Source organism: Mesocricetus auratus, unplaced genomic scaffold (assembly GCF_017639785.1).
Source record: "Mesocricetus auratus isolate SY011 unplaced genomic scaffold, BCM_Maur_2.0 Super-Scaffold_100007, whole genome shotgun sequence".
Lineage (NCBI taxonomy): Eukaryota > Metazoa > Chordata > Mammalia > Rodentia > Cricetidae > Mesocricetus > Mesocricetus auratus.
Window position 1 is genome coordinate 78,900,499 of NW_024429191.1, and position 27,963 is coordinate 78,928,461.

At 48.3% G+C, this 27,963-nt stretch overlaps 2 protein-coding genes across 5 annotated transcripts; both read left to right on the forward strand.

Annotated features, from left to right (window-relative positions):
* Positions 1 to 4,275: 4,275 nt before the first annotated feature.
* Positions 4,276 to 11,228, forward strand: Psme3 (proteasome activator subunit 3). 2 transcript variants are annotated; one of them, XM_005070139.4, is made up of 11 exons: positions 4,276 to 4,653; positions 5,357 to 5,389; positions 5,510 to 5,572; positions 5,773 to 5,877; positions 7,184 to 7,232; positions 7,656 to 7,768; positions 7,937 to 8,005; positions 8,113 to 8,180; positions 8,277 to 8,331; positions 8,446 to 8,532; positions 9,469 to 11,228. In XM_005070139.4, exons 1-11 carry the CDS (start codon positions 4,612 to 4,614, stop codon positions 9,547 to 9,549), a joined length of 765 nt encoding a protein of 254 aa, XP_005070196.1. In that variant the 5' UTR covers positions 4,276 to 4,611; the 3' UTR covers positions 9,550 to 11,228. The 2 variants fall into 2 exon arrangements, with proteins under 2 accessions (XP_005070196.1, XP_040605681.1); XM_040749747.1 differs by lacking the exon at positions 4,276 to 4,653 and adding an exon at positions 5,188 to 5,277.
* A 697-nt stretch (positions 11,229 to 11,925) lies between these two features.
* LOC101827582 (membrane primary amine oxidase) lies at positions 11,926 to 25,663 on the forward strand. 3 transcript variants are annotated; one of them, XM_040749741.1, is made up of 5 exons: positions 12,747 to 13,206; positions 19,002 to 20,152; positions 21,855 to 22,140; positions 22,460 to 22,589; positions 23,770 to 25,663. In XM_040749741.1, the coding sequence occupies exons 1-5, from the start codon at positions 12,770 to 12,772 to the stop codon at positions 24,043 to 24,045; spliced, it is 2,280 nt and encodes a 759-aa protein (XP_040605675.1). In that variant the 5' UTR covers positions 12,747 to 12,769; the 3' UTR covers positions 24,046 to 25,663. The 3 variants fall into 3 exon arrangements, with proteins under 3 accessions (XP_005070195.1, XP_040605675.1, XP_005070193.1); XM_005070138.4 differs by lacking the exons at positions 19,002 to 20,152; positions 21,855 to 22,140; positions 22,460 to 22,589; positions 23,770 to 25,663 and adding exons at positions 16,409 to 16,694; positions 16,873 to 17,002; positions 17,229 to 17,987 and having other exon boundaries at positions 11,926 to 14,360; XM_005070136.4 differs by lacking the exon at positions 12,747 to 13,206 and having other exon boundaries at positions 18,394 to 20,152.
* Positions 25,664 to 27,963: the final 2,300 nt, after the last annotated feature.

Below are 27,963 nucleotides of genomic sequence, written 5' to 3' on the forward strand. Positions count from 1 at the left end.
AGAAAAATGATGGATTATCGAGAGACAATGTCCCAAGAAAAATAGTAAATTGTGCAAGTGGCCTGAAATGCCTGCTCAGAGCCCCAGGCTAGTGACTGCCAGGTTCTATGCAAACTGTGGACACCTTTGGTTTGACTGCTGTGTTCTACCTAGCCAGGATTGCCACCAAAATGACAAACACCACTCAAAGATCAGCTTTGAACTACAAATTTCTCAGGACATGCAAATTGCTGAGTTCATATGAGACTGATATGTACGTTTTACAGAACTTTGAACTCAGAAATAGTTACCCTAAAATTGTCAAATACAACCTAGCAGGACATTGTGGAAAGCTTGGCAGGAATAGCTCCATTATTGTAAATAGTTCTACTGTGTTAGAGTTAAAACCTTTCCTTTTATTTAGTCTATTTGATCGCACTGTGAACCCAAGATTGTTTCTAGTTGTGGTTGGCTTGGCTCTAGCACACGCCTTTAATCCAAGAGTTTTCTTAGTGAATATTGTAAACAGGATTAAATGAAGTCAATGATGGGTCAAGAGGCCAAGCAAGTAACCAGTTGATAGGAAGTTAATATAAGATTATTAAGAAAAAAAACCCATGGAGAGTAAGAGGGAGTCAGGAAGACGGATAGAGAGATGCACAGGAAGAAGGGAAGGACACTGAGTTTGGGGAGTTTTGTTTAAGGTGAAGGAGCAGGAGGCTTCTGGGACCTTGGTGGAGGAGGAAGATAAGCTATGTGTTTTCTCTCCCTCTCTAAGCTAGCAGGCTTTTGCCCTAGTGTCTGGCTCTATAGTCTTTGTTGGTAATATTGAAAGATTAAGATTTTGTTAAAAACAACACCCCCACATCAATTACTAATCAACAGAATGCCCAACATGCATGCCTACAGCCCGATCTTACAAAGGAATTTTCTCAATTGACGCTCCCTCCTCTCTGATTACTTTCGGTTGTGTCTAGTTGACCCAAACTATCCAGCACAAGTATGCTGGTACATGTTTATAACCCCAGCACTGGGGAAGTAGAGACCAGAGGATCAGAAGCTCAAGACCATCCTCAGCTACATAGTAAATTTGAGGCCAGTGTGAGTTGCATATGAGGCCCTGCCTCAAAACAACAATAATGAAAACATAATTTTGTATACTCAGTGGAGAATAGAAAACTGGGAATGTGACAAGAATGGAAATGTCCCAGGAAGAATGAGAGTGGCTCAGGGAAGAAAGACAGAAAGGCATTACATAGGTTTACAAACCCTGATAGGACCCACTGACAGACTGAATGCAGGAAGATGAGGAATCAAGGAGTTAGGTGGCTATTAGGTTTTTGGTTTGAGCCCATGAATTCCTGGGTTTAATGGATCTTCCTGTTTTATCTCCCCAGGTAGCTGCCCATCGCTGCTTTCCTGATGAGGGATCTCAGCTCAGAGATGCAGCCACAGGCCCATTCAACTTGGGAGTTAAACCGAACTCAGCTCTCAGTGGAAGACTCAGAACAAGGAGTGCTCACATCAGAGAGAGGAAGGCTGGGGTGGGGGGGGCTGGTAGAGATGGCCAATCTTAAGTTAACTGCATTTATTTTTGTTCTTCAGTGCCTATATTTTAGGCTATATTTTCAGTTGTCTGCATTAATTAGTACATGCCCCCACCACTAGACTAATTATTTCATTACTTAAAAAATTAACAATCACTACAATTTTGTAACACTTGCAATCTTCTAGTTTGCTCTGAAACACAAACATTAACTTCATTAAAGGCCATTCATGTCTTCAAAAATTAAGATCATCAAATGAGTGATCTTTCCCTTACTAGGCCACTCTAAGGTAGGATCTCTGGTTTTGATCTTGGGATATTTCAGAATTGTCAGGAAAACTCACATTTAATTAATTTAAAATAATTATATTTCATACAGTAGTTGTTATATGGGATGAGCAAAGAGAACCACACCAGGTATTGTTAAAGCCCAATTACTTGCAACCAGGTGTGGCAGTGCCTATCTGTAATGCCCAACACTTAGGAGGCAGAGGCAAGAGGATGGGGAGTTCAAGGCTTGCATAGTCTACATGGTAAGTTGGAGGTCACCCTGAGGTAACCCACAAGCCCCTGCCCCAGAGAGTTGGGGGAGAAAGGTAGGCAAGAAGAACAAAGAAAGGGAGAACTGTGAAAGCGTTTCCCTGAGACCTGATAGAAGATGGACTACAGTGTACCAAAGGAAGAATGCGTTTTCACGGGAGGAGAGATGCTTCCTCCCGTGAGGGAAAATGAAGAGAGGCAGAGAGGATTGGTAAGTTGGTAATTTGGTGGTAAGGTAGACAGAAAGGATCAGTAGGTTGGCAATTTGGTGGAAAGGTGATGTCTTAGTTTGTGTTCTATTACTGAAGTCAAAAACATGAATAAAAACAATGAGGGCAGGAAAGGGTTTATTTCATCTTTCAATCCAACATGAAAGTAAGTTAGGCAGGAGCTTGGAGGTGGGAACTATAGCAGAAACCATAGAGGAATGTGGCTTCTGGATTGTTCCTCCTGGCTTCCTCATTTTGTTTTCTTATAAACCCCAGGACTGCCTGCTCATAGGTGGCATTGCCCACAGCAGGCTGGGCCTTTCCATGTCAATCATTATAAAAAAAAACTACCCGTAGCCAGGTGGTGGTGGCACCTGCCTTTAATCTCAGCACTCAGGAGGCAGTGGGGAGGCCTATCTGTGAATTCGAGGCCAGCTTGGTCTACAGAGTGAGTTCCAGGACAACCAGGAATGTTACACAGAGAAACCCTGTGTGTGTGTGTGTGGGGTGATCTAATGGAGACATTTCCTCAATGGAAGTTCCCTCTTTCCAGATGGCCTTGACTTGTGTCAAGACAACAAAAACAATGAAAAAAATCTAACCAGGCCAGGCAATAAGGAATGTGTCATCTGCTTCTGTCTTTTCAATGACAAATGACCCAACACCATAAAATGGAGGCGAATGGAAAGGAATAGTGGAGGTGGTTTTAGGAGTCATTGGAGATGAGAAAATTTGTCTTGCACTTGAATACGTGGGAGGGGTTATCTAAAATAGATTCCTGCTGTTGTCTACTTACCATTTCTCTGTCCTCATTATCAAAATTTGCTGTTGTATTGCAGAAACCTTTCGGTTTTCCAGAGGTGTTTTGTTCCATGGAGAAGCCAATGGCTACATGTTGCTATTTAGTATTACAATGCGTCATAGCTTCTGTGGTTGTTTGTTACATTGTGTGTGTGTGTGTGTGTGTGTGTGTGTGTGTGTGTGTGTGTGTGCTGCGCGTGTGCACGCGTTTCCTCACATGTGCACAGAGGTCAGCAGACAATTTGTAGTTGGTTCTCACAGCATGTGTGTCTAATAGACTGAATTTATATCGTTAGCGCCTTAATACCTGCTGTGTTATTCACTTTCTATTCAGTTGGTTGAACCCAGTTAATTAGAAATCCAGACACAAGGGGCTGATTCATTGTAATATAAATTAGATTAAACGTGACTAAAGCTATTTTTTTAAAAAGACTAACCTAGCCGGGCATTGGTGGCGCACGCCTTTAATCCCAGCACTTGGGAGGCAGAGGCAGGCGGATCTTTGTGAGTTCGAGACCAGCCTGGTCTATAAGAGCTAGTTCCAGGACAGCCTCCAAAGCCACAGAGAAACCCTGTCTCGAAAAACCAAAAAAAAAAAAAAAAAAAAAAGACTAACCTACACACATGAAACACACATTTGTAGTCTCTGTGAAACACTGTTCTGGGATCTAGCACAGAACCCTGCTCCACTTTGTTGCATTGAATAGCCCATACCTAAGATAATAAATTGGTGAACGAAGAGATGATGCCTCAGACTTGTTTGGAAAAATGGTAACAGTTTTATCCTAGAACTGGGAAGGTTTGATTCTAGTGAAGTCACGGGAAACAATGTGTTGCCTTAGATAAACCACAATCATCTTCTGGGCGTGAATTTGTTCCTCGGGTATTTGATATCTGAGGTGTTTATTACTGTACCAGGAAAGAACGGTGCAATGGAACTCGTCTTCTGTTTGGTACTAGCCGGAGGGAAAAAGGGATGGGAGGCGGGAGTCAGCCCGGAACGCTCAACTAGGGAACGGGGCCGCGGGCTTCTTCAGTCGACGTCACTAGGGCGCGACGGCTACTCTTCTAAGAAGCAGCGGCACACGAGGGCCCGCGGTGAAGTCGAGTTCCGGAACACATCACTCTTGAGTCTCCGGGAAGTCTGGGCCTCAGCATCCTTGACCCAAGTTTACCACCACAGGGCACAAGGACCAGAGCTCTAAGATCCTCACCAGGAACCTGTAGAGCCCAGCATCAAAGCGGCTGCGCGGGGCACGTGCTAATCCGCGCCGGAGTCCCGGCGATTGGCTGTGACGTAACTTCCGGCGTGAGCGGCGAAAGCCGGGAGGGCGAGCGAGAGAGCTAGCAGGCAGCAGGCGGCAGGCGGGCGGGTGGCCGGCCGGCACGGAGGGAGGGAACGAGCAAGCGGTGAGCAAGCCAGAGAGGGCGGCCGGGTCCCGAGGGCAGTGGAGATTCCTCAGGCCCCTCCGGCGCCCTCCCCGGAGTCCACAGCACCTCCAGCACCCAGCGGAGCGGACACGGCCCTGCCCGGCCATGGCCTCGTTGCTGAAGGTGGATCAGGAAGTGAAGCTCAAGGTAGCGGCACAGCTCTGGGCCTCCTCATCCCTCCATTCGAACTCCCAGCAGTCGGACCTTCTCCCCGCTCCCCGTGTGGTCTTTGTCTCCCTGGGGACACCAGCTCTGAGCTTCCGCTCGGCTCAACCCAGCCCCCCCATGCCTGGAGACGGCATTGGAAAAGACGATATAGGGTGGCTTTCTGCCCTGCTTCTGGTGATGGAGCGCACCAGGTTCTCCTCTTCGGACACGTGTTAAACTCAGTGCTTTAGGCTAGTGACAGGTGGAAGTCCCCCGGCCCAGCCACATCCCCGCCCCCGCCCCCAGACACTGCCACCCTGCCTTTGGAGGCTGGCTTACTGCGTCTGAAAGGCCTGCTCTAGGTGGGAGTTGGCACGTTTGTGAGCTCACTTCTTCAAGTTTGACTTCTGTCTGCTTGTCAAATTCAGAGGGTTTCAGACAACCGGAGGGAGGGAGGGAACAAAGGGAGGGGAGGGGGGGTCGAAGGGGATAAGAGGAAGGGGGAGACTGACAGGTGCTGGCCTCCAGCCCCCACATTCCTTTCCTGAGATGGAGAAATGGATCCTCAAAAAAATTAAGTATTTGCAGTCTGGGGGCCTCTCACCTTCTCATTATAATTCCAAGGTGAGGGTGAGGCAGCTGGATTTGGGGTTCCCCGCCCCTGTGTCACCAGGTACTGAATTACTCTCTTTGTTAATTTTAGGTTGATTCTTTCAGGGAGCGGATCACAAGTGAGGTGAGTGTTGTAAAGGAGAAAAAAAAAAGGTGTTGAATGATAGCTGGGGGGGGTTTCCCAAAAATCCGTAGGGAGTGACTACCCCACGTTTATTAGTTCTTGTGTATTTTCTCTGTCTAGGCAGAAGACTTGGTGGCAAATTTTTTCCCAAAGAAGTTATTAGAACTTGATAGTTTTTTGAAGGTGAGAGGCGTTTTTTTTTTTTTTTTTAATTACTTTTGTCTTGGAGTCAAATGGGGCAGATTGTGTGATGATTTTATTCTCTTGTGTACTTTAAGGCACTTGTTTCTTTTCTTTCACAAGAAATACTTCTCTCTCTGTTTTTTTGTTTGTTTTTTTAAACTTACACTAATACTGTTTTGGGATGAATGCCTCTCTTTCAGGAACCAATCCTAAATATCCATGACCTAACTCAGATCCACTCAGACATGAATCTCCCAGTCCCTGACCCCATTCTCCTCACCAATAGCCACGATGGACTGGATGGTGTGAGTGTCTTGCATTTATGTTTGTGTTTTTAGTATTGTATTTCTTGGTAAGCCTCGGGATGTACAGAGGACGTGGGCTTTGCTTGTGGGATCTGGGGTTCTGTTTTAGGTCTGGTGACTCCAGAATACTACTTTTTGGACCTTTAGTTTCATTTTTAGCAAGGTGAGTAGGTTAGTGCTGCTCCCAGTGCTAGCCTGAGTTTAATTAGGTCTAAACTAGCTATATTTTTGTTGTTGGTGGTGGTGTTTTGTTTTGTCTTCTTAGCTGTCTGGCTTTCCCCGGGTTCTGAATAAGACTTTTTATTCAGTGTATTGTGTCTTACAGTGGGAAGAGAAGCTATTCTTGCCGCATAGCTGCAGTCCCTGTCTTTACTGTCTCTTTAGCACCTGAACCTTGCTTTGTTTTTGAGAAAGGGTTCTCACTATGTAGCCCTGGCAAACCTGGAACTCCCTATGTAGACTAGACCAGGTTAGCCTCAAACTCATGAGATCAGCCTGCCTCTGCTGTCTAAATGTTGGTATGAAAGGTGTATGCCACAATGCCAGATACCTATACTGTGTTATTTCCATGTCTACATTGTGCTATAACACCAGTGATACTACAGCTTTGTCTAAATTCCTGTGGGTTTTTTTTTCTGCCTTAGAGATCAAGCCTAGGGTCTTGTGCATGCTGTATAAATGCTGTACCACTGATTTATATTATTAGCTTTCAGAACTGTCTTAATTATAACTAATTAGGATGAGTGTGGCAGTTTGCACTCAGCTTGTCTGAGGAAGAATTGAGAGTTTAAGACCAGCCTGGGACTTTGTTGATTGAATATGGTCTTTGTTTTAGAACCAACAAATTTTTGTGCATACTCCCTCAATTATTCTCTACCTGCCTTGAATGCTTTCTTCTTCCTGTTTTTTAAAAATAGAATTTTCCCTGCTTTTCTACTGTTTCAAAGCACAGACACTATTTATTGTGTGAGTAGGGCGCATACTGGCTCTTTCTTTTTGCCGTGTTGGTCCCAGGGATCAAACTCTGTTTACTATGCTTGGTAGTAAGTGCCTCTGCTTATAGGACATCTCCACTGGCCCCTTCAGCTGCTCTTGTAATGCGTTCTATTCGTTGTAAATTTGGCTTTTCCAACTAGAGTGTAAATTTCTTTGTGGTAAGAATCTCTTTTAAAAGCTTTACATATGTTGGTGCAGAAATTAAGATAACCTTTGGGGTCCAGGAAAGAATTAAGCTTGCTTGTATAGTATCTTGTAATGGGCATGTGATGTTGAATGCAAGCTAATTCCTGCTTCTTTATACCCTTAGCCCACTTACAAGAAGCGCAGGTTGGATGAATGTGAAGAGGCCTTCCAAGGTAAGAGCTGCCCCCTAGTCTAGGCTGACAGCCCTGCAAAACAGGATGGTTCTGGTTTTCACCAGCTCAAGAAGTAAGGTCTGATTTAATTTCCGAGGCTCAACACTTGGCATCTTCCTACATTGGTCATTATTTAGTCTCCTAGTATACCAGGAGGGTTTGCCTTTAGTGTAGATGCCATGGAGAGTGCTTGGAGGCAGAAGCCACACCTCACAGTTGTCATAGAAGTCCCATGTTCTGTGTCATTTACCCCTACATAGTAGTGGTAGTTAACCTGATGTATTAAGGGGTACCCGAGTCATTTAGCTTGTGAAAGATAAAAGGCAAAGATGACTACATCTCTAGGGCTAGGGAAGAGGAAAAGATGGAGGGTGCTTTCACTTTTCCACTGCCCTGAACATGTGAACTTGACCTATCTTCCAGGAACCAAGGTGTTTGTGATGCCCAACGGGATGCTGAAAAGCAACCAGCAGCTGGTGGACATTATTGAGAAAGTAAAGCCTGAGATCCGGCTGCTGATCGAGAAATGTAATACGGTGAGGCAGAGGCTGGTGACCTAGACTGGACCCTAATAGCTCCACTCCAACTGTGGAATGATGGGTGGGGTGTGGCATCTGCACCCAGCAACAAACATCATGTAATTAGTGGCTTTAGTAGACAAGACCAAGGTCCATCTACACGTGTTTTGTCTTCTTACATTCTAGGTCAAAATGTGGGTACAGCTCTTGATTCCCAGAATAGAAGATGGGAACAACTTTGGGGTGTCGATTCAGGTAGTGTGTCTGCATTGCAGACTGGAGCTGTGTCCCCTGCTTTGTCTTCTTTGGTGCTGCTGCAGAGTGATGTAGAAATAAGGTGACTCACCTGTTTTTCCCCTCAGGAGGAAACAGTTGCAGAACTAAGAACTGTCGAGAGTGAAGCTGCATCTTATCTGGACCAGATTTCTAGGTACTGCTGCTTGGGCTGTGCCCAGGAATTGGGTTGCTGAAATGGGAGACATGTTCAGGGTTCCCTTCAGCTGCTTCTCCTTTTTCCTCTTTCCAGATATTATATTACAAGAGCCAAATTGGTTTCCAAAATAGCTAAATATCCCCATGTGGTAAGTAAGGATTTGGGGATCTGAGGTGGGGTAGAAGGATAAGTAGGATACTTAGGAATGAGCTGTCTATGGGCTTTGGGCCTTGGAAGACTAGCCTCCCCTGTTCCCATACAGGAAGACTATCGCCGCACTGTCACAGAGATTGATGAGAAAGAATACATCAGCCTCCGTCTCATCATCTCAGAGCTGAGGAATCAGTATGTGAGTAAAGTCAGTCCCTGCATATAGCTGTCCTGGCTCCTCTTAGTTCTGTGGTAATTTCTTAAAAACTGGGGTTCAGGATAAAATGAGTAGAATGGTCAGGGTGGTATCTGCCTGTAATCCCAACTGCTCTGGAGATTGAGCAAGAGGATCCAGACTTTGAGGCCAACTGGGAACATCTAAATAGCAGTTCATCAGCTCTGTGTGGGGAACATGAACTTACTGAGGAGTTTAGTAGGGTGTTTCTGATCTATCTAGTTGGGGTGGTGTACAGCATATGGATGGTTAAGCATGGGTCTTGGAATCAGAAAGATGGCTTTGTAACCAAAGTCCTCATGCAATAGGTGATTTGTTTGTTTTTTTAGACAGGGTCTCACTTTGTAGCTCAGGCTGGCCTGGAGCTCACTATGTTTGTGTCAAGACTCATAGATCCACTGATTCTGTCTCCCAAGTGCTGTGATAAAAGATGTGTACCACCATAACCAGCCGATTTTTTAAAAAATTGTGTCTGTGTGTCAGTATGTGCAGGTGTGAGAGTGTAGGCACCTGTGTCAGATTTCCTGGAGCTGGAGTTAGTGGCAGTTGTGAGTTACCTGACTTGGGTGCTGGGCACTTGGTTCTGGTCCTCTGCAAGAGCTGTTCCTGGCTGCAGAGCCATCTCTTCAGCCTGGGAAGTATGATCTTGATCATGTTCAAGCTCGGGCTTTAGTTTCTTTTCTGAAATGGGAATTAGATTACTGACTACAGAAACGGATTTCTAGCAGTAAGTGAGACAGCAGCACGTTAAAGCATTCTTCTGCTTCTTAGTGTGGTTAATATTGGTGCAGCTTAGGGAATCTAGGGGCCAGTGTTGCCCCCTTCCCTGGGTCAGGTGATAGAATAGGGTAAGGTGAGGTAGAGGTGAAATGAGTGATTCCTTGACCTTTCCTTTCCCAGGTCACTCTACATGACATGATCCTGAAGAATATTGAGAAGATCAAACGGCCCCGGAGCAGCAACGCAGAGACACTGTACTGAGGCCGGGGTCAGGGCCAGGGCCAGGGGACTCTGTGAGTCTGGCTCAAGACCGACATTGCCTTGGTTTGTTACATGACTATCGTGATGGGGAAACTGGCTGGAAATAGTAATCACACCTCTCTGTTTTTAGTTAGAGTCTAATGAAACTCTCATCTAGTTCTGTGATGTGTTTACCTCTTTTTTCAGGCCTCAGGAACTCTTCTATCTCCTTCCCCAAGCCCCATTCCCAGCCTGTCTTAATTTCTGGAGAACTCCAGGCTTGTGCAAGATATTGGCACAAGAGTAACTGGGGGATTTGTTTTTTTTTCTTCCCTTCCCTCCATCCTCCCCTCGTTTTAAGTTTTGTGTTTTCTTCCTTTCAATGATTAGTTGGTTAAAAGCTGGAGGAACTATAGGGAACGTGTTCGGTGTCTTTTAGGAACTGAGGGAGTGGAGGTGGAAGGGACATCTTCCTGTCACAAGGCCAGTGTCTCTTGCTTATGTGGGACTTTAGGTCCTCCCTACCACAGCTACCCTGGTGATGCCTTAGGGCTCTCCACCTGTGTCTATCCCACCTTGAGCCTGACCGTGACGAGGGATACCTAATGCCTTCAGCTGCACCCCTAGAGCTCCTTTGGATGTTTTTATAACTGGGGTTTTCACATATACATGTGTACACATGTACACACGCATAGGGACATGTATACATGCTTCCTTCTCCATTATAGAACATAGCCTTCCTTCCTGCACCACTGCCCCCTCAGCCCCTGTCACACATGCAACTCATCAGCAGGTGACAGTTGTCTTCGTCATCCACCCAGGCAAGTCCCAGGCCCACCCTCTCTTCTGATAATGTAGCCGTTGGTGCCCAGGGTAAGTTGAAGGAGAACCAAGAGCTGAGGAGCAGAGGGCTCATGGAGGCCTTCCCTCTGTGACTCAGGTTCTTTTTGGTGTTATGCAAAAGCTGGCCTTCTGGCCCCCACTTGCCCTTCTCCCGGGCCAGCTTGTGCACTGGATAGGGTGTGGGCAGCTGTGAAGTCCAGAGGCTGCTGCTCCTCACTGTGCTTTCCCTTTGGGAAAGATTTCTCATATTTATAGTATTGTGCTTCCAGGGAAAGCAGTAATTCATGTGTATATGTGTCTGTGCACATACACACGCGCACATGTGCGTGTGTATCCGTGTGTGTATGTGTGTGTATAAATATGCTGCGAAGGTCAAACCCATAGAAGAGCTGCCTCCTCTTTCGAATCTTGCAGAGATATCACTTGTTACAGCTTTTGTGTTAACCCCATCAACCCCAGCTTTTAAGTGAGAGTTGGTGTCTGCAGTTAACCTGCCAGTGACTCTCTATTTGGCTTTTATTCCTCTCTGTCTTCCAACTCCCAATCATACTCCACCTGGGATGCATCATTTTCACTCCCAGTATTCTATAGAAGAGGAGTCAGGATGCTGCTCTCTTCCCATGAATAGTGCTCAGTAACAAACCAATTGCATTTTAGCTGGGCAGTGCTCCTACCCCCCCTCCAACCCCTGCCAGTGAAGCCTTCCCTCCTCCCAGCACTGTTTCTCAGCTTCCTTTTGTTTGATTGTTCCACTGCCCCTCCTTACCCTGCCACCCTTGGATTGTAATGTAAAATTCTTTTACCATGTCAAGAAATTATTAAAAATACAGGTACTTTGACCTCTTTCTAAAGCTGCAGACCCTGGAGCCATACTCTGGTGACTAAGGGACATTGTGGTCATGTGTGAACATTCAGACACCCACCTTCATAGATGCTCTGGCCAACCTGTTGTGTGTACATTTGCTATTGACCTGCTTCGCTCATCATGATGACAAGAGTGAAGCTTCTGACCAGAGGAGGAGGTGGTTCTGGCTGTGTTGAAGCTATATCACAGCCTCTGTCCTTCCCTGGGTCCTGGGTCCTTCCCGATGATACCCATGAACTACCAGCAGAGGTCGCCGTGGTTCCGTGTGGGAACATCCACTCAGGCTTGTTCTAGCCAGTCTTCCTATTCCATCATAATAACTTTCCTCTCTATACAACACTTGAACTTCTTAAGGGGACTCCTGGGATTGGTTTAAAATGACTCCTAGGGCTCATGGGAGGCTCATGTCCCTCTGAAGTAAAATATTCCCCCCTTCCTCCTGGCAAGTAGACTGGTTTCCAGTCAAACTTTTCTGCAGAGGTTTAAGGTCCCCACCAAGGAAGGGACATTTATCTGTTTTGTCCTAGAGCTTGGGGGCACTAGCCAGCAAGCAGCTTCTGCCTGCTTGCCTGTGTGTGATTCAGGTTTTGTTTTGTTTTGTTTTCTCTGTATAACAGCCCTAGCTGTCCTGGAACTAACTTTGTAGACCAGGCTGGCCTCAAACTCACAGACATCCACCCACCCACCTGCCGCTGCCTCCTGAGTGCTGGGTTTAAAGGCACGCGCCACCATGCCTGGCTGCATTACTACATTTTAATCAAAATCTACTGTAGAGTACTTTTATGTCTTATTTTTAAAGGCAGGTTGTCACTGAGGTTGTCCTGTATGTAGCCCAGCTAGCCTTGGCCTCCCCACAATCTCCTTGAGTGCTGAGATTTTAAACATAAGTGACCATGCCCTACTGTGCCTTTATAGACAGGAAACTCAAGTGGCTTCTTTAAAGCTACACACTTAGATGGGTTCATCGTACAAATCTGAACGGGAAGCCAGAACCTCAACCAGTATTTTCTCATTGACTGGTTTGAGTAAGGCCTGAGACTCCCAAGTCAGGCACTGCATTAGGTCCCAGGTAGAGCTGAGTCCCTAATGCTGAACTGGGCAGTTGATCCAGGGACTGCTGGTTAGGGTGTAATTCTGCCAAAGAGCTGATTAGTCAGTACTTGTGTGTAACACAGGGAAAGGATTGTGCATCAAAATTGCACAGTCTTAGAACTGTTTAAGATTACAAGGTAGTTTAGCATCATTATCCTGATGCCTCTTCGTCTAGTCTACATGATGGGAGGCATAGTGACTTCGGGTTTAGGAAAGGAACCAGCTATGCATGTGGAAGCAACATCTTGAGCCAAACCACAGGTCAGAAAATTGGAGCAGAATTAACACAGCAAGATCAGAAGTTCCCTGTCCAGCCCACGGGGGTGGGGGGGGTGGAGTTTCATCCATTCCTCTCCATCATGCTGAATATAAGCCTGTCGTGAAGTCGGGAACAGTAAAGGGCTGCTCTTGGGTCTGACTGACTGCAGCTCAGCATCAGTCATGAATCTGAAGGTGCTGCTGCCCTTTCTAGTGCTCACTCTCCTGGCTGTCTTTGCCCTGGCCTATGTCTTGTTGACCAGGCAAGGCAGTTTGAGCGAGCCTCCTCGGTGCCCCTCCATACCTCCCAGACCTCAGCCCTGGACACACCACAGTCAGAGCCAGCTGTTTGCAGACCTGAACCCTGAGGAGCTAACAGCTGTGATGAGCTTTCTGACCAAGCACCTGGGGCCAGGGCTGGTGGATCCAGGCCAGGCTCAGCCCTCGGACAACTGCGTCTTCTCAGTGGAGCTGCAGCTGCCTGCCAAGGCTGCAGCCCTGGCCTACCTGGACAGAGGGGGCCCCCCACCTGCCCGGGAGGCGCTGGCCATCATCTTCTTTGGTGCACAACCCCAGCCCAATGTGACTGAGCTGGTGGTGGGGCCCCTGCCTCGGCCGTCCTACATGCGGGATGTGACTGTGGAGCGACATGGTGGCCCCCTGCCCTATTACCGGCGTCCCATGCTGAGAGCTGAGTTTGTTCAGATTTGGAGGTACTTGCAAGAAGTGGAACTCCCAAAGGCCCCCACCTTTCTGGCTTCTGTCTTGAAGTACAATGGCTCTACCTTGGCACCTCTGCATTCTTCTGCTAGTGGCTTCCATTCAGGGGACCGATCTACCTGGATAGCCCTCTACCATAACATCTCAGGTCTTGGAATATTCCTTCACCCTGTAGGGTTGGAGCTGCTGCTGGACCACAGAGCCCTGGACCCTGCCCACTGGGTGGTGCAGCAGGTTTTCTACCTCGGGCACTACTATGCAGACTTGGCCCAGTTGGAATGGGAGTTTAAGGCTGGCCGCCTAGAAGTGGTTCAGGTCCCTCTACCCATACCAAATGGTGCTTCCTCCCTGAGGTCTCGAGTCACTCCAGACTCCCTTCTTCCCCCTCTTCAATTCTCACCCCAGGGTCCCCAGTACAATGTACAGGGAAACTCAGTGGTATCCCCCCTTTGGACATTTACCTTTGGTCATGGGGTGTTCACTGGCTTAAGACTTTTTGATGTTCGGTTTAAGGGGGAACGTGTGGCTTATGAAGTCAGTGTCCAGGAGTGCCTGACTGTTTATGGTGCTGATTCCCCCAAGACAATGATGACCCGCTACTTGGACAGCAGCTATGGGCTTGGCCAAAACAGTCGAGCCTTGGTTCGGGGGGTGGACTGCCCCTATCAAGCCACCATGATGGATATCCATGTACTAGTAGGCACAGGGGCAGTCCGGCTGCTCCGAGGGGCTGTGTGTATATTTGAAGAGGTCCAGGGATTCCCCCTTCGAAGGCACCACAATTACATTGGGGGTCATTTCTATGGTGGCTTGGCCAGCTCAGGCCTTGTGGTCAGGTCAGTGTCGTCAGTGGGCAACTATGATTACATTTGGGACTTTATATTGTACCCAAATGGGGCTCTTGAAGGGCGTGTCCATGCCACTGGCTATATCAACACAGCTTTCCTGAGTGGAGGAGCCCAGAGCCTCCTCTTTGGGAACCGTGTGGGGGAGCGAGTGCTGGGAGCAGTGCACACACATGCTTTCCACTTCAAACTGGACCTGGATGTGGCAGGTGAGTTCTTGGGCTGAGGCTTGAAGGCTGGGAGTGGGGCACAGGGCAGCAAGCACCCAGATCAGACCGCAGTATGAAAGGTTAAGAGGTCATTCTAACCAGAAGTGGGAGAGAGGATGGATTGTCTGAGTGATGCTGCAGTCACAACTGGGTATCTGGCCAAAGATGAAAAGGGTTCATTTTCCCAGCTCTCACCCTTTGACCCCCTTCCCCAGATTTGCAATTGTGAAACATGTAATGAGTGTGCCTGGCTGCCTTAACCTTGAGGGACCCTCTAGGACAGTGAATTGCCCCAGTGGGAAGTGAATGGGGCTAGAGCCAGAACTTGGCTACTTGAGTTGGGGGGTTGGGTGGGGGTCATGGACCAGAGCAGAGACAACCAGAAGTCTGAAGAGTTTACAGTAGGAGTAGGGATGCTGTGTTCTGTATACAGGGAGGGAGGGCATTAGGGTTGGGGGTAGCTTGGCAGTTAGTGCCACCTACCCCGTGTGGGGAAGGCCACCCTATCCTGTCATCACCATGGACAGACAGTCCTGTTGTGGCAAGCCTGGGATAGGCTGGCTGCAAGTCTGGAATTTGCTGTTGCTGGCAGATTTTCTGGAGGAGAGAAAACAAACTCTTCAAGGTACAGACATGGACCCAGAAAGAAGTGAAATCCGCCAGACCTCCATTTTACAGATGGGGAAACTTAGGAGGGCAGGGTCGATGGAACAGGGGTGGCTGCCCAAGTGTGATGCCTGACAGAGCCTATGTCTTGTGAAAGATTGTCTTGAGTATGAAGCCCTGGCATGTGTGCCTTGCACACTTTTCTTGTGCTTGTGGGTTTGGGTGGGGAGTGGTAGGGGGCAGGAGAACTGAGAGTAACATGTAGTCATAGATTATAATCTAACATACTTGGACTGTGACTCTCCAGTTGGAAAGTTCTCAACATCTTTGGGCATTAAAGAGCCTGCTACCAGTTACTAGGTTCCTGGTGTGTGTACCATGGTCACATTTAAGGAAACCAAATGTCCCTGACCCTTGAGGAAGAAGTGATCCAGTGTTGTATTGGCCGATGTAAGGTTTGGATACATGCAATAGGATTTAGGAAGCTCCTTGAGGATGGAAAACTGTGGAGCTTGCTTTTGAGAGACGCTAAGAGAGTAGAGTCCTCGAGCTGGGAGGAATATGCAAGGACTGTGGAAGAGAAGGGTGTTCCGGGTCACTTCAAGTGTCTTTCAGGAATGTTTCCCTCAGCGTATATGCTTGTCCATGTTTTGAGCATAGCCATAAAACAGTGTTGTGTTTGCCGTAGAAATTCAGAAGGTGAGAATCAGAAGCAAACTCTTTTTAGGGTCCACTAGGTAGACTGATGCTAATAGAGCCTTCTGTGTTTTGGCTGTCTGTAGGAATCTTTAGTGTATGTGACTGCCAAGCAATTTGTTTAAGACTGTGTCTCACTGTAGAGTAGACTGGCTTTGGACACCCTTTTTTCTTTCTTATTATTGTTTTTTAAGACAGGGTCTCACTGTGTAGCCTCGATTATCTTGGAGCACTCAATGCAGATCAGTCTGGCCTTAACTTTGCGGTCATTTCCTGCCTGTGCCTCCCAGATGCTGAATTGCAGGTATGTGCCACTGTGCTTAGCAATGCTGAGCTCTTTAAATAGATCTAGTGTGGCTGGGCGTTGGTGGCGCACACCTTTAATCCCAGCACTCGGGAGGCAGAGGCAGGCGGATCTCTGTGAGTTCGAGACCAGCCTGGTCTATAACAGCTAGTTCCAGGACAGCCTCCAAAGCCACAGGGAAACCCTGCCTCAACACCCCCCCCCCAAAATGTGACTAGAGAACTGAATTTTCAATCTATGTAGCCATGCTTGACTAATGTTACCCTATTGAGATGGGGGGTCGGAAGAAGCCAGGCCAGCATTGCCCGAGCTCATGACCCCCAGCACAGGATGCTCTCTGTTGCCTTTGGTCAGGCCAGTGATATAGGCATCAAGAGGAGACCAAGGAGCTTCCAAGCAACTTCACCTCAGTGTAGAGCTCTCCCTTTCTTCCCTCTGGCAGGTTTGAAAAACTGGGTGGTAGCTGAAGACACAGTGTTTGAGCCTGTGGCAGCCCCCTGGAGCCCAGAGCATCAGCTACAAAGCCTGCAGCTGACCAGGCGGGTCCTGAGCAGGGAGGACCTGGCCGCATTCTCCCTGGGGAGCCCCCTTCCTCGATACCTTTACCTGGCTGCCAACCAGACCAATGCCTGGGGCCACCAGCGTGGGTACCGAATCCAGATCCACAGCCCTCGTGGTGTGCATGTACCTTTGGAGAGTGACATGGAAAAGGCTCTCAGCTGGGGCAGGTGAGGAGGGACCTGGGGATGGGTGGGAGGGAAGGATTAGTGTCAGCAGCACTCACAGCCCGGGGACCTGTCTTCAGATTCAAGTGGATATGGGATGGAAAATGGCCTCAGAATGCGATCCACAGGGCTTGCAAAGCTTTACTTTTACTGACATCACCTTCCTACAATTCCTGGTCAGGTACCAGCTTGTGGTGACCCAGAGGAAGGAGGAGGAGTGCCATAGCAGCAGCATCTATCACCAGAGTGACCTGCAGACCCCGGTGGTGGCCTTTGCTGACTTCATCAACAACGAGACCCTCTTAGGGGAGGTTGGTGGCTCCAGAGATAGAGGAGAAGGCCTGCTCCTTTCCTGGCCCCTTGGCCGTCCAGCCTCTACCCGATACAGATGATCCTAGTCACGACACTTGCACCGAGCCGTTCTGTGTAGGAATATGGCTGGCAGAGGCAGAAGCCAGGCTAAGGCTGGAGGGTGGGAAACTGCATCTAAGGGGAGACTTTTGGCCTCCAAAGGCCTCCCGCTTTTCCTTCCTGCAGGATCTGGTGGCTTGGGTGACAGCCAGTTTCCTGCACATCCCCCACGCTGAGGACATCCCCAACACAGTGACCGTGGGGAACAGCGTGGGCTTCTTGCTCCGACCCTACAATTTCTTCAATGAAGATCCCTCCATTTTCTCCCCTGGCAGCATCTACTTTGAGAGGGACCAGGATGCGGGGCTCTGCAGTGTCAACCCTGTGGCCTGCACCCCACAGCTGGCAGCCTGTGTCCCCAACTTGCCCTCCTTTTCCTACGAAGGCCTATAGATCTGAGGATATGGTAAGACCCCAGGGGGCCAGGGAGTGAGAAGCATGTACCTCCTCTGTTCTGTCTCCTGTTTTATCACCTGTCTCTACCCCCCAGTCCCTGTCCCTTGTTCCTTAGAAGACAGCCTCTCTCCCCACTGAATCCCTAGGTTTCCTCTTCTGGCTTGATTCTTGCCTCCTGCCTGTGTTTTGTTTGTTCTGTTTGAGACAGGATCTTTCTATGTTGCCCTGACTGTCCTGGAACTTTCCATGTAAACCAAAGTGGCTTCAACTTGCAGAGATCTGACTGCCTCTGCCTTTGAACTTCCACCACTATTCCTGGCTTCCGCTAGTTATTTAAATGATAAGTTACTTAAAAAACATTTTTGGAATACTCAAACAAAACACAAAAATCCTACCATTCCAAAACTCGCCACGGTTCACATTATACCAGGCATTATCTTAAAAGGAATGATTGTTATGTGTAATTGATAATAAAATGGTTTGCAAAAATTTTACTTGTGCTTATTCTATTTAGCTTTTTAAAGCATGTAGAGTTCCCAGGAGAATATTAATAACTCTAGCCAAGGAAATTTAGCAACAGAAACATCCACTGGGAGGGACAGTAGATCTGGCCAAGGAATGTTTCTTGGGAAAGGCTGGAAGTGGGGGATTCCTTGGCAAAACAATACTTCACAGCAAAAGCAAAGAAAGCACCTGGCCCTTTCTAGGTGGAGTCGGGGAAGAACTTGGTCTGTGGGGTACGGGGGTCATGGGGCTACGGGGTCGACCCAGCTCCTTGTTGGTAGTGGGTCTCCACGCACAGGCTGAATCCCTCCCCCTTCTCTTAACCCAAACCCTGACCCAGAGAGCAGAGTCTGATTTGGAAGCTGGAAGACAAAGCCATGTAAGGTCTGTGCATATCACTGCAGCCAGCTCAGACCCGCCTCCCAACTGACTCCAGCTTCCCTGCTCTCCACTCAGCAAAAGCATCAGAGTACAAGAAGCTCTGCTAGCACCCACACTCCTAGCCAAGAGGAGTCCATTTCTGATAGAAGCTGCCCATCTTCAAGGAAAGATGACCCAGAGGACTACCCTGGTGCTCCTTGCTCTAGCTGTCATCACCATCTTTGCCTTGGTCTGTGTCTTGTTAGCTGGTAGGAGTGGAGATGGGGGTGGGCTGAGCCAGCCTCCCCATTGCCCCTCCATTCCTCCTACTGCCCAGCCCTGGACAAATCCTGGTCAGAGCCAGCTGTTTGCAGACCTGAGCCCTGAGGAGCTAACAGCTGTGATGAGCTTTCTGACCAAGCACCTGGGGCCAGGGCTGGTGGATCCAGGCCAGGCTCAGCCCTCGGACAACTGCGTCTTCTCAGTGGAGCTGCAGCTGCCTGCCAAGGCTGCAGCCCTGGCCTACCTGGACAGAGGGGGCCCCCCACCTGCCCGGGAGGCGCTGGCCATCATCTTCTTTGGTGCACAACCCCAGCCCAATGTGACTGAGCTGGTGGTGGGGCCCCTGCCTCGGCCGTCCTACATGCGGGATGTGACTGTGGAGCGACATGGTGGCCCCCTGCCCTATTACCGGCGTCCTGTGACAGCCAGAGAGTATCATGATATCAACCAGATGATCTTCCACAAAGAGCTGCCCCAGGTGTCTGGACTCCTCCACCATTGTTGCTTCTACAAACACCGGGGACACAACCTGCTAACAATGACCGCAGCACCCCGTGGTCTGCAATCAGGCGACCGGGCCACCTGGTTTGGTGTGTATTACAACCTCTCAGGGGCTGGGTTTTACCCACACCCTATTGGCTTGGAGCTCCTGGTGAACCACAAGGCCCTGGACCCGTCCCTCTGGACCATCCAGAAAGTATTCTATCAAGGCCGCTACTTTGACAGTCTGGCTCAGCTGGAGGATTACTTTGAGACTGGCCTGATAAATGTGGTATTGGTACCAGACAATGGCACAGGTGGGTCCTGGTCCCTAAAATCCCCAGTGCCACCAGGCCCAGCTCCTCCTTTGCAGTTCCATCCCCAGGGGCCCCGCTTCAGTGTCCAGGGATACCGAGTGGCCTCCTCACTGTGGACTTTCTCTTTTGGCCTTGGAGCTTACAATGGCCCAAGGGTCTTTGATGTTCGCTTTCAAGGGAAGAGGGTGGCCTATGAAATCAGTGTCCAGGAGGCCATAGCCCTGTACGGTGGCAATTCTCCAGCAGCAATGTTGACCTGCTACATGGATGGTAACTTTGGCATTGGAAAGTATTCTACATCCCTGACGCGCGGGGTGGACTGTCCTTACCTTGCCACCTACTTGGACTGGCATTACCTTCTGGAATCTCAGACCCCCAAGACACTACGTGATGCGTTTTGTGTGTTCGAACATAACCAGGGCCTCCCGCTACGTCGACACCACTCAGATTTCTACTCCTACTATTTTGGGGGTGTCGTGGATACAGTGCTTGTGGTTAGATCTGTGTCTACTCTGCTCAATTATGACTATGTGTGGGACATGATCTTCCACCCCAACGGGGCCATAGAAGTCAAATTCCATGCCACAGGCTACATCAGCTCAGCATTCTTCTTCGGTGCTGGTGAAAGGTTCGGGAACCGAGTTGCCGAGCACACGCTAGGCACGGTGCATACCCACAGTGCTCACTTCAAAGTGGACCTGGATGTGGCAGGTAAGACAGCCTGAGGGAGATAAGTGTCTTCCAGGAGGCGAATAAGTTACAGCCTTGCCTTGGGTTTCATGGAGGTTATTCACAAAAGAAAGATTGGGTGTTCCATGCTTCCTTTGGGGCTGGCTAGGACAGAGATGGCAGCTGGGTTTTTTTTTTTTTTTGGATCTTAGCTCCCTAGCTGGGCACAAAGCTGACAGCTTCTACACATGTGAACTCCTTGGGAAGTTTTGGGAAATGGCTAAGCTCAGGGAGCAGGCAGGGTCTGTTCCACAGAGTCCCTCCAGCTTACATGACCTCTGTTCAAGCAAGCAGCTGTTTTCCAGCTCAGCTCAGTCCGCCTGTGGGGCCGCAGCATTGGAGGTATCTGGATTTGTTGAGCAAGCCAGGCATGGAACAACCTCTGCCCTACATTTCTTCAGGAGATAGGCTCTCCTCTGCCCTCATTGCTCATCTCTCTTCCGGCACCATTCACTTCAGTGCAGGGGTATAGTGGGTACTGTGGAGAGCTCCAGGAGGCTCCTGGAATTTGTGCTAACAGAGACAGGCAAGCCTCTATGATTTTCTGAAGATCATCCTTTTCTTATCTCTTCCCTACATTGAATCATCACCTGATATTTTTTCCTGTTCTGTATAAGAAATATCTCAGAATTCTCACTGAGGCATATTGTTTCCATTCCTATTTTTTGTGAGGTGTGGGGCGGGGTGGTAGAGGGTGAGACAGGGTTTTTCTTTGTAACCCTGACTGACCTGGAACTCACTCTGTAGACCAGGCTGGCCTCGAACTCACAGAGATCCACCTACCTCTGCCTCCCGAGTGCTGGGATTAAAGGTGTGTGCCACCAACGCCCGGCTAGCCTACAGGATTTCTCTGTTAACTCAGGCTTTACTACCTAGAAGGGCCTCCAGGACATTTGGTGATATCCTTTAGGAGGAGACAGAAATAAAGTCCTGTCCTGGCCTACACTTATATTCCTGGAATTTTGACCCTGTCTCTGTCTGTCCCAGGCCTTCTCACCCTACAGGCCAGGCTATGAATTCTCTGACCTATGTGAGCCTGTGAGAGCCTGAGGGGAATGACACAGTTTATTCAGTTTATTCAGCTCTGTCCTCAGGAATAAGCACAGGCCACGCCACTAAATGAGGAGAGAGAGAGAGAGAGAGAGAGAGAGAGAGAGAGAGAGAGAGAGAGAGAGAGAGAGAGAGAGAGAGAGAGAGAGAGAGAGGCAGGCTCATCTGTGAGTTCAAGGTCTACAGAGAGAGTTCCAGGACAGCCAGGGCTATCACACAGAAAAAACTTGTCTCAAAAAAACAAAACCCGAACAACAAACAAAAGATTTTTTTTTGCTTTTCCTTATATGCCTAAGGGTATGTGCACTTGAGTTGTGCATGCCACTGGAAGCCAGAGGCGTTGGATCCCACTGCAGCCACTTGTGAGTGCCTCAGTACGGATGCTGGGAAACAAACACCAGTTCTGTGGAACAGAACTGTGCACTCTTAACTGCTAAGCCATACCTCCAATGCCTGAATATTTCAATTTATACATTAATAGCTTTTCCTGAAGAACTGGGTAGATGTTGGGACAGGAGGGGAACCAAAGAACCTTGTCAATCCTAGGCTGCTCTTTGGTTCCCACTCTGAAGCCAGATGGATGCCAGAAATGTCCAGAATGGTCTAATGACTAGTCCTTACACACTTTACACAGGGCTGAAGAACTGGGCCTGGGCAGAGGACATGGCTTTTGTCCCCACAAATATACCTTGGCGTCCTGATTATCAGATACAGAGGCTGCAGGTGACTCGGAAGCTGCTGGAGACAGAGGATGAGGCTGCCTTCCCCCTGGGCGGTGCCACCCCACGCTACCTGTACCTGGCCAGTAACCACAGCAACAAGTGGGGTCATAGGCGAGGCTACCGCATCCAGATATTCAGCTTTGCTGGGGAACCACTGCCCCAGAAAAGCCCCATAGAGAAAGCCTTCAGTTGGGGGAGGTGAGTGGCAGGTGATCATAGATGGCTGGTGGGGGTGCACCCTGGGACGCAGCTCTGGGCACAAGGGGTGTGGGTAGGGGTGTCATTTCCCCCGTGGAGGACTAAAGACAGGGAAGAACTCTTTTCTGGACAGGGTGGGCTGTACCGTGAAACAGCGGAGGTGTGACATGACCCTCCAGTGTGGTATCAGGGATTTCACAGCCTGGTGTTGCTGTGTGAGTCCATACGGAAGCTGGTCAGAGTGCAGGGCTTGCTTCCATTATAAATGGACATCATGATGAGCTCAGTGGCCATGGAGACCCAAGCAGTGTCCTTCTAGGTACCACTTTGCTGTAACCCGGAGGAAGGAGGAGGAGCCTAGCAGCACTAGCATCTTCAACCAGAATGACCCATGGACCCCCACTGTGGATTTCGCTGACTTCATCAGCAATGAGACCATTGCTGGGGAGGTGAGCTGATGGGGTAAACAGAGATAGGGTACGAGGAGGAGCTTCACCTTCTCACGGGGCTTCCTGGAAAGCGTCTCAACTCCTCAGAAGAGGAGCTGACTCTTGCCTCTTACAGTGGATGTCATCCCTGCCTCTAGAGCGGTGGTTCTCTCAACCTTCCTGTTGCGGAGTTTTCTTGTCAGTCAAGTCCTGCCGCCCCTCTCAGCCCCTAATAAGTGCACAGAGACATATATTAATTTATAAACTGTTGGCCAATATCTTGCGGAGTTTTCTTGTCAGTCAAGTCCTGCCGCCCCTCTCAGCCCCTAATAAGTGCACAGAGACATATATTAATTTATAAACTGTTGGCCAATATCTTGGGCTTCTTATTGGCTAGCTCTGTCTTAATTATTAACCCATTTCTATTAATCCAAGTATTTATCTTACCGGAGAAGTGTCAAGTGTCTGGACCTGTTAATCCTTTAGCGGCCTACATGGTGTCTGTTTCTGGTGCTTCTCTGCCTACCTTTTCCAGAATTCTCCTCATCTTCTAGTCCCGCCCATCTCCCTGCCTCTATTGGCTACAGTGTTTTATTCATGAACCAATAAGAGAAACATATATACAGAAGGACATCCTCATCACATTCCTAATGCTTTACTACAGTTCCACATGTTGTGTGACCCCCAACTATAAAATTATTTCATCACTACCTCATAACTGTAATTTTTCCCACTGTTATGTATAATGTAAATATCTAATTTGAAGGATATCTGATGTGACCTCTCCAAAGGGGTCATGACCACAGCTCCCATCCCTGCCGTGAGGAGTGCATTCTACACATGTCAACCTGTCCCTACCTCGTAAGGTCTGAAGGTCCCTGTTCCACAATTCTTCCCTGAGCCACACTTTGGGGGCTCTTAGGGAATTAGGAAAGAGAAGCAGAAGTAGCCTACAGTGACGCCCCTGGGGCGAGTAGGCAAAAGGCATTGTGATGGGGAACGCCAGAGATGGAGGTGCAAGCCAGTCTCAGAGAGGCAGCCGTGGTTCCCAAAATGGAATGAGCTTTTCGTGTTTTGACTTCTGGGCCATCCCAAGGAGACACTGTTTTAAGATTCAAGATATATGGCTGGTGAGCAGGCCGCTGCAAAGGGAGGCTGTGTCTAGCCAACCTAACCATCCTCTGTTTTTCTCTTCCTCTAGGACTTGGTAGCCTGGGTGACAGCCGGTTTTTTGCACATCCCACATGCAGAAGACATTCCCAACACGGTGACTGTGGCTAATGGGGTGGGTTTCTTCCTCCGACCTTACAACTTTTTTGATGAGGACCCCTCCTTCTACTCTGCTGATTCCATCTATTTCCAGGAGGGCCAGGATGCCAGTGCCTGTGAGGTCAACCCCCTGGCTTGCCTGTCCCAGACTGCCTCCTGTGCCCCTGACCTCCCTGGCTTCTCTCATGCAGGCTTTACTTACAATTAAGTGTCCCCTGGATGGGCAGTCTAGCCAAGGTCCCTGGGGTAAGGGCCGGGGAGTAGAGCGACAGCTGGTCATGCTGCCCTCTCTGTAACCCTCTATCTTCCTGGAGCAACCTGAGCCCTTGATGCCTGACGCACAGGGACACTGGGCTTTGTTCATCTTGGCCGTACTGAGTTCCTGCCTTGGGAGAAGAGTAGCCTGTCTAGGAACCTGGAGTGAAGGCTAAGGGTTTTTTCCAGATGGTTCCTTTTTTTTTAATCTTCTTTGGATTTTATTAAAATATTTTTATAGTCATTTTGAGGGCTCAGAAATAAGGATAATTCTCTAGCGACTCCAAAGCAGAGTCTCTCTGAGTCTTGAACATCCACATTGACCTGGAGGATTCCTGCACTCTCTTCTTCACTTAAAGCCTCTTTTCTCTCCTTCCTCTTTCTTGCCCTCCCCTCCTGGAGTGTCCTGCTTGTTGTTTGCAGTCTAGAATTTCCCACTCAGTCCAAAAGGGATGTCCATTCTTTGTGTTCTCTTGGCCCTCATTTCTTAACTGCAGTCCATTCTCCCGGTCCCGAGTCTGTGGACGTCTCATGGATGTAATGGGATGTCTTATTGGGAAGGACCAAGCTTGTCTATCCCCTAACATCTATCACATGTCAAGAGTGGGAGTTGTCCCTGCTACAGTTCTGCTTTGCACTCTCTACAAGAAGACAGCAGGTGGCTTGGAGTTGCTGTGATTATAACACATGGTCATTTTATTTCGACTCTGAGTGCCCTGCAGTAGCCAGTTTGGGACAGTGGAGGAGGAAGAGTGTGAGACGCATCAAGGGTGAGGAAGGGACAAGGGCTGTCCAATCAGAAGCAGGCATGCAAACAAGCATGGTAGAGGGCAATGGCCTGGTGGGAACTGCTTCAGGGTTTCCTATCACTGGTTGGTTTTCCTGAGATCTGAACAGGGAACAGTACAAAGTAACGCCAAGTGATTGGAAACAGATCTATCATTCCTGAGCAGAGTGACCAGGCCTGGTCCATTGTGATACAGTTTTGCAGTGCAATCCGACTAAGCTAAAAATTGTCTTATGTTATTACATGTTGCTAGGAAGTAACCTTCAAGGGGAAAGAGCATGTAGAAACGTTTATAGTCCACTCCCTGCTTGCGTTTTTAAAGGGAGGAGATTATAGAAGGATGTGAGAGTGCACGGCTGTAATCCCAGACTCCGGGTGGGGGCCTTGACTGAGCTACACAGTGAGACCTTATCTCACAAAACCAAGGGCTAGAAATGTGACTCTGGTAGAATAACCAAGGCGCAGTTTTACTATCTATGCATATATGTGTGTATTTGCCCATCATGTACAAGGTATTGGGTTGAATTCTCAGCACCATTACAAAGGAAAGAAAGGCACTGGAGAGAGAGCTCAGTGGTTAAGAGTGCACACACTGCTCTTGCAGGGGACCCAAGTTCAATTCCCAGTGTCCACAGTAAGTGCTCACAACTACCTGTAACTCCAGCTCCAGCAGGTACAATGTCCTTTTCATGGACACCTATACATATGCACATACTCCCACCACAGATGCATATATATATATACATACATATATAAATAAAAAGACAAGAAAATTAAAAAATGAGAATGTAAGTGCATATTTGTCTATTTCTGCACTGATTACCTCTGGGAAGGAAGATGCGTGAGTGTGGAAATTGGGTACTGCATGTCACTCTGAATATCCTGAATGTTAAACCATGTGAATATATTGCTTCATTAAAATAAGTGGCTCCAAGCTGGGTGGTGGCATCACCGTTAATCCCAGCACTCAGGAGGTAGAGGCAGGTGGATCTCTGTGAGTTCAAGGCCAGCCTGGCCTACTGAGCGAGTTCCAGGACAGCCTCCAATGCTACAGAGAAACAATGTCTCAAAAAATAAAATAAAATAAGTGGGTCTAAACATGAATTGTCCTTTTTCTTTTCTTTTTTTTAAAATTATTTTATTTTTTTAAAGATTTATTTATTTATTACATATACATGCCAGAAGAGGGCACCAGATTGAGTTATAGATGGTTGTGAGCCACCATGTGGTTGCTGGGAATTGAACTCAGGACCTCTGGTAGAGCAGTCAGTGCGCTTAACCTCTGAGCCATTTCTCCAGCCCGTCCTTTTTCTTTTCTACCTCTTTCTTCTTCCTCCTCTCTCTCTCTCTCTCTCCCTCCCTCCCTCTCCCTCTCCCCCCCTCTCTCTCTCCACCCCACGCCTGCTGCGCAGCCTGTGTCCGAGAATGTGCTGAGGGTGTCGGGATTGGTGACACAGAGACCAGTCGGTGGCTTCCAGAAGGCTCCTCAAGAAGGCTCTCCTTTATTCCTACCCTGGCTGGTTATTAAATACCCTGACACCAGAGGCAGTGGTGGGTGGGTCAGAAAGAGGTGGTTAGTCTTTGGAAAGTTCAAGGTCAGGGCGTTTCCGGTGGGCCAGCCCTTATCAGGAACTTATTGTTCTGGGCAATGTATTGTTTCTAGTAAACATGTTTTTAGTAAACATTGTCTTACAGCTATCTGCTCCCAGGCTGATGGGGAAGTGGGTCTCCGGCCAAGGTCTGTTGTTCCCACACTTTCTTTCCCTTTAAAAAAAAAAATTGCTGTGTGTGGTGGGAGAAAGGATAGCCCAAGTTCCTGAGTCCTAAAGAAGTAGACAGCCTGTGGTACAGCCCTTGCCTTGTCTTTCTTTTTTTTTTTTTAATTATAGATTTCATCATGACCTTTTTTTTTTTTAAGATTTATTTATTTATTATGTATACAGTGTTCTGCCTGCATGCCAGAAGAGGTCGCCAGATCTCATTACGGATGGTTCTGAGCCACCATGTGGTTGCTGGGAATTGAACTCAGGACCTCTGAAGGAAGAGCCAGTGCTCTTAACCTCTGAGCCATCTCTCCAGCACCTGCCTTGTCTTTCTTATATGGATTCTGAGGAAATGTTAAACTTCAGTCAATAGCTGAAGCTTCCATATCTCTCAGAGGAGGAAATAAAGAGAAGCAGTGGAAATGGAGGCTTCTACTTGGCCAGATCCCAGGCTGGAGCAGGAGGTGAAGTACTGGGAACAGTTTTGGGTACTGCTCAGTTTCTGAACAGAGAGAAGACATGTTCAAGAGCTCAGACACCACGGAAACTTTCCCCTCCTTCTCCATCTGCCCCAATCTTCCATTCACCCATAGGTGGATGTGGGATGATGGATGGGAAAAGAAGGAATCAGCGGGTGGAGAGAAAACAGATTCCAAAGAACAGGGAGTTAGAAGTCAGTAAGGAGCTGCTGATGGAAGTTTCTGTGTGTGTGTGTGTGTGTGTGTGTGTGTGTGTGTCCCGTCCCATCCCGTCCCCGAGGTCCCGCAGCCATTTAGTCCCAGTGCCTGGCCTCATTGATAACCCGGCCTGGGGTGGGTAGAGATGGATGAGACACAAGCAGATCATGTGATGACATGGAGGCCTATGGGAGGCGTGGTCAGTTGTGAGCTCTGACTTCATTACTCCCCATTCTTCCAACCCAAAGAATTCAATTCTCCTTGAAGTGCATATCTTGTGTTCCCATCTGTGCTGGCTAGTTTTATGTCAACTTGATGCCAGCTAGGATCACAGGAGACTCGAGAAAATGCCTCCATAAGATCCAGTTGTAGGCAAGCCTGTGGGGATTTTCATTTTTCTCTTCTTTTTGGCCTGTTTTTATTTGTTTGTTTGGTTGGTTGGTTGGTTTTTGTTTTTGCTTTTTGAGATAGGATTACTTTATGTAGTCTTGACTGTCCTAGAACTATCTCTGTAGACCATGCTGGCCTTGAACTCACAAAGATCTGCCTGCCTCTGCCTCCCAATTGTTAGTATTAAAAGCATATGCCTCCACCACCTGGCTTAATCTGTGGAGCATTTTCTTAATTAGTGATTGATGGAGGAA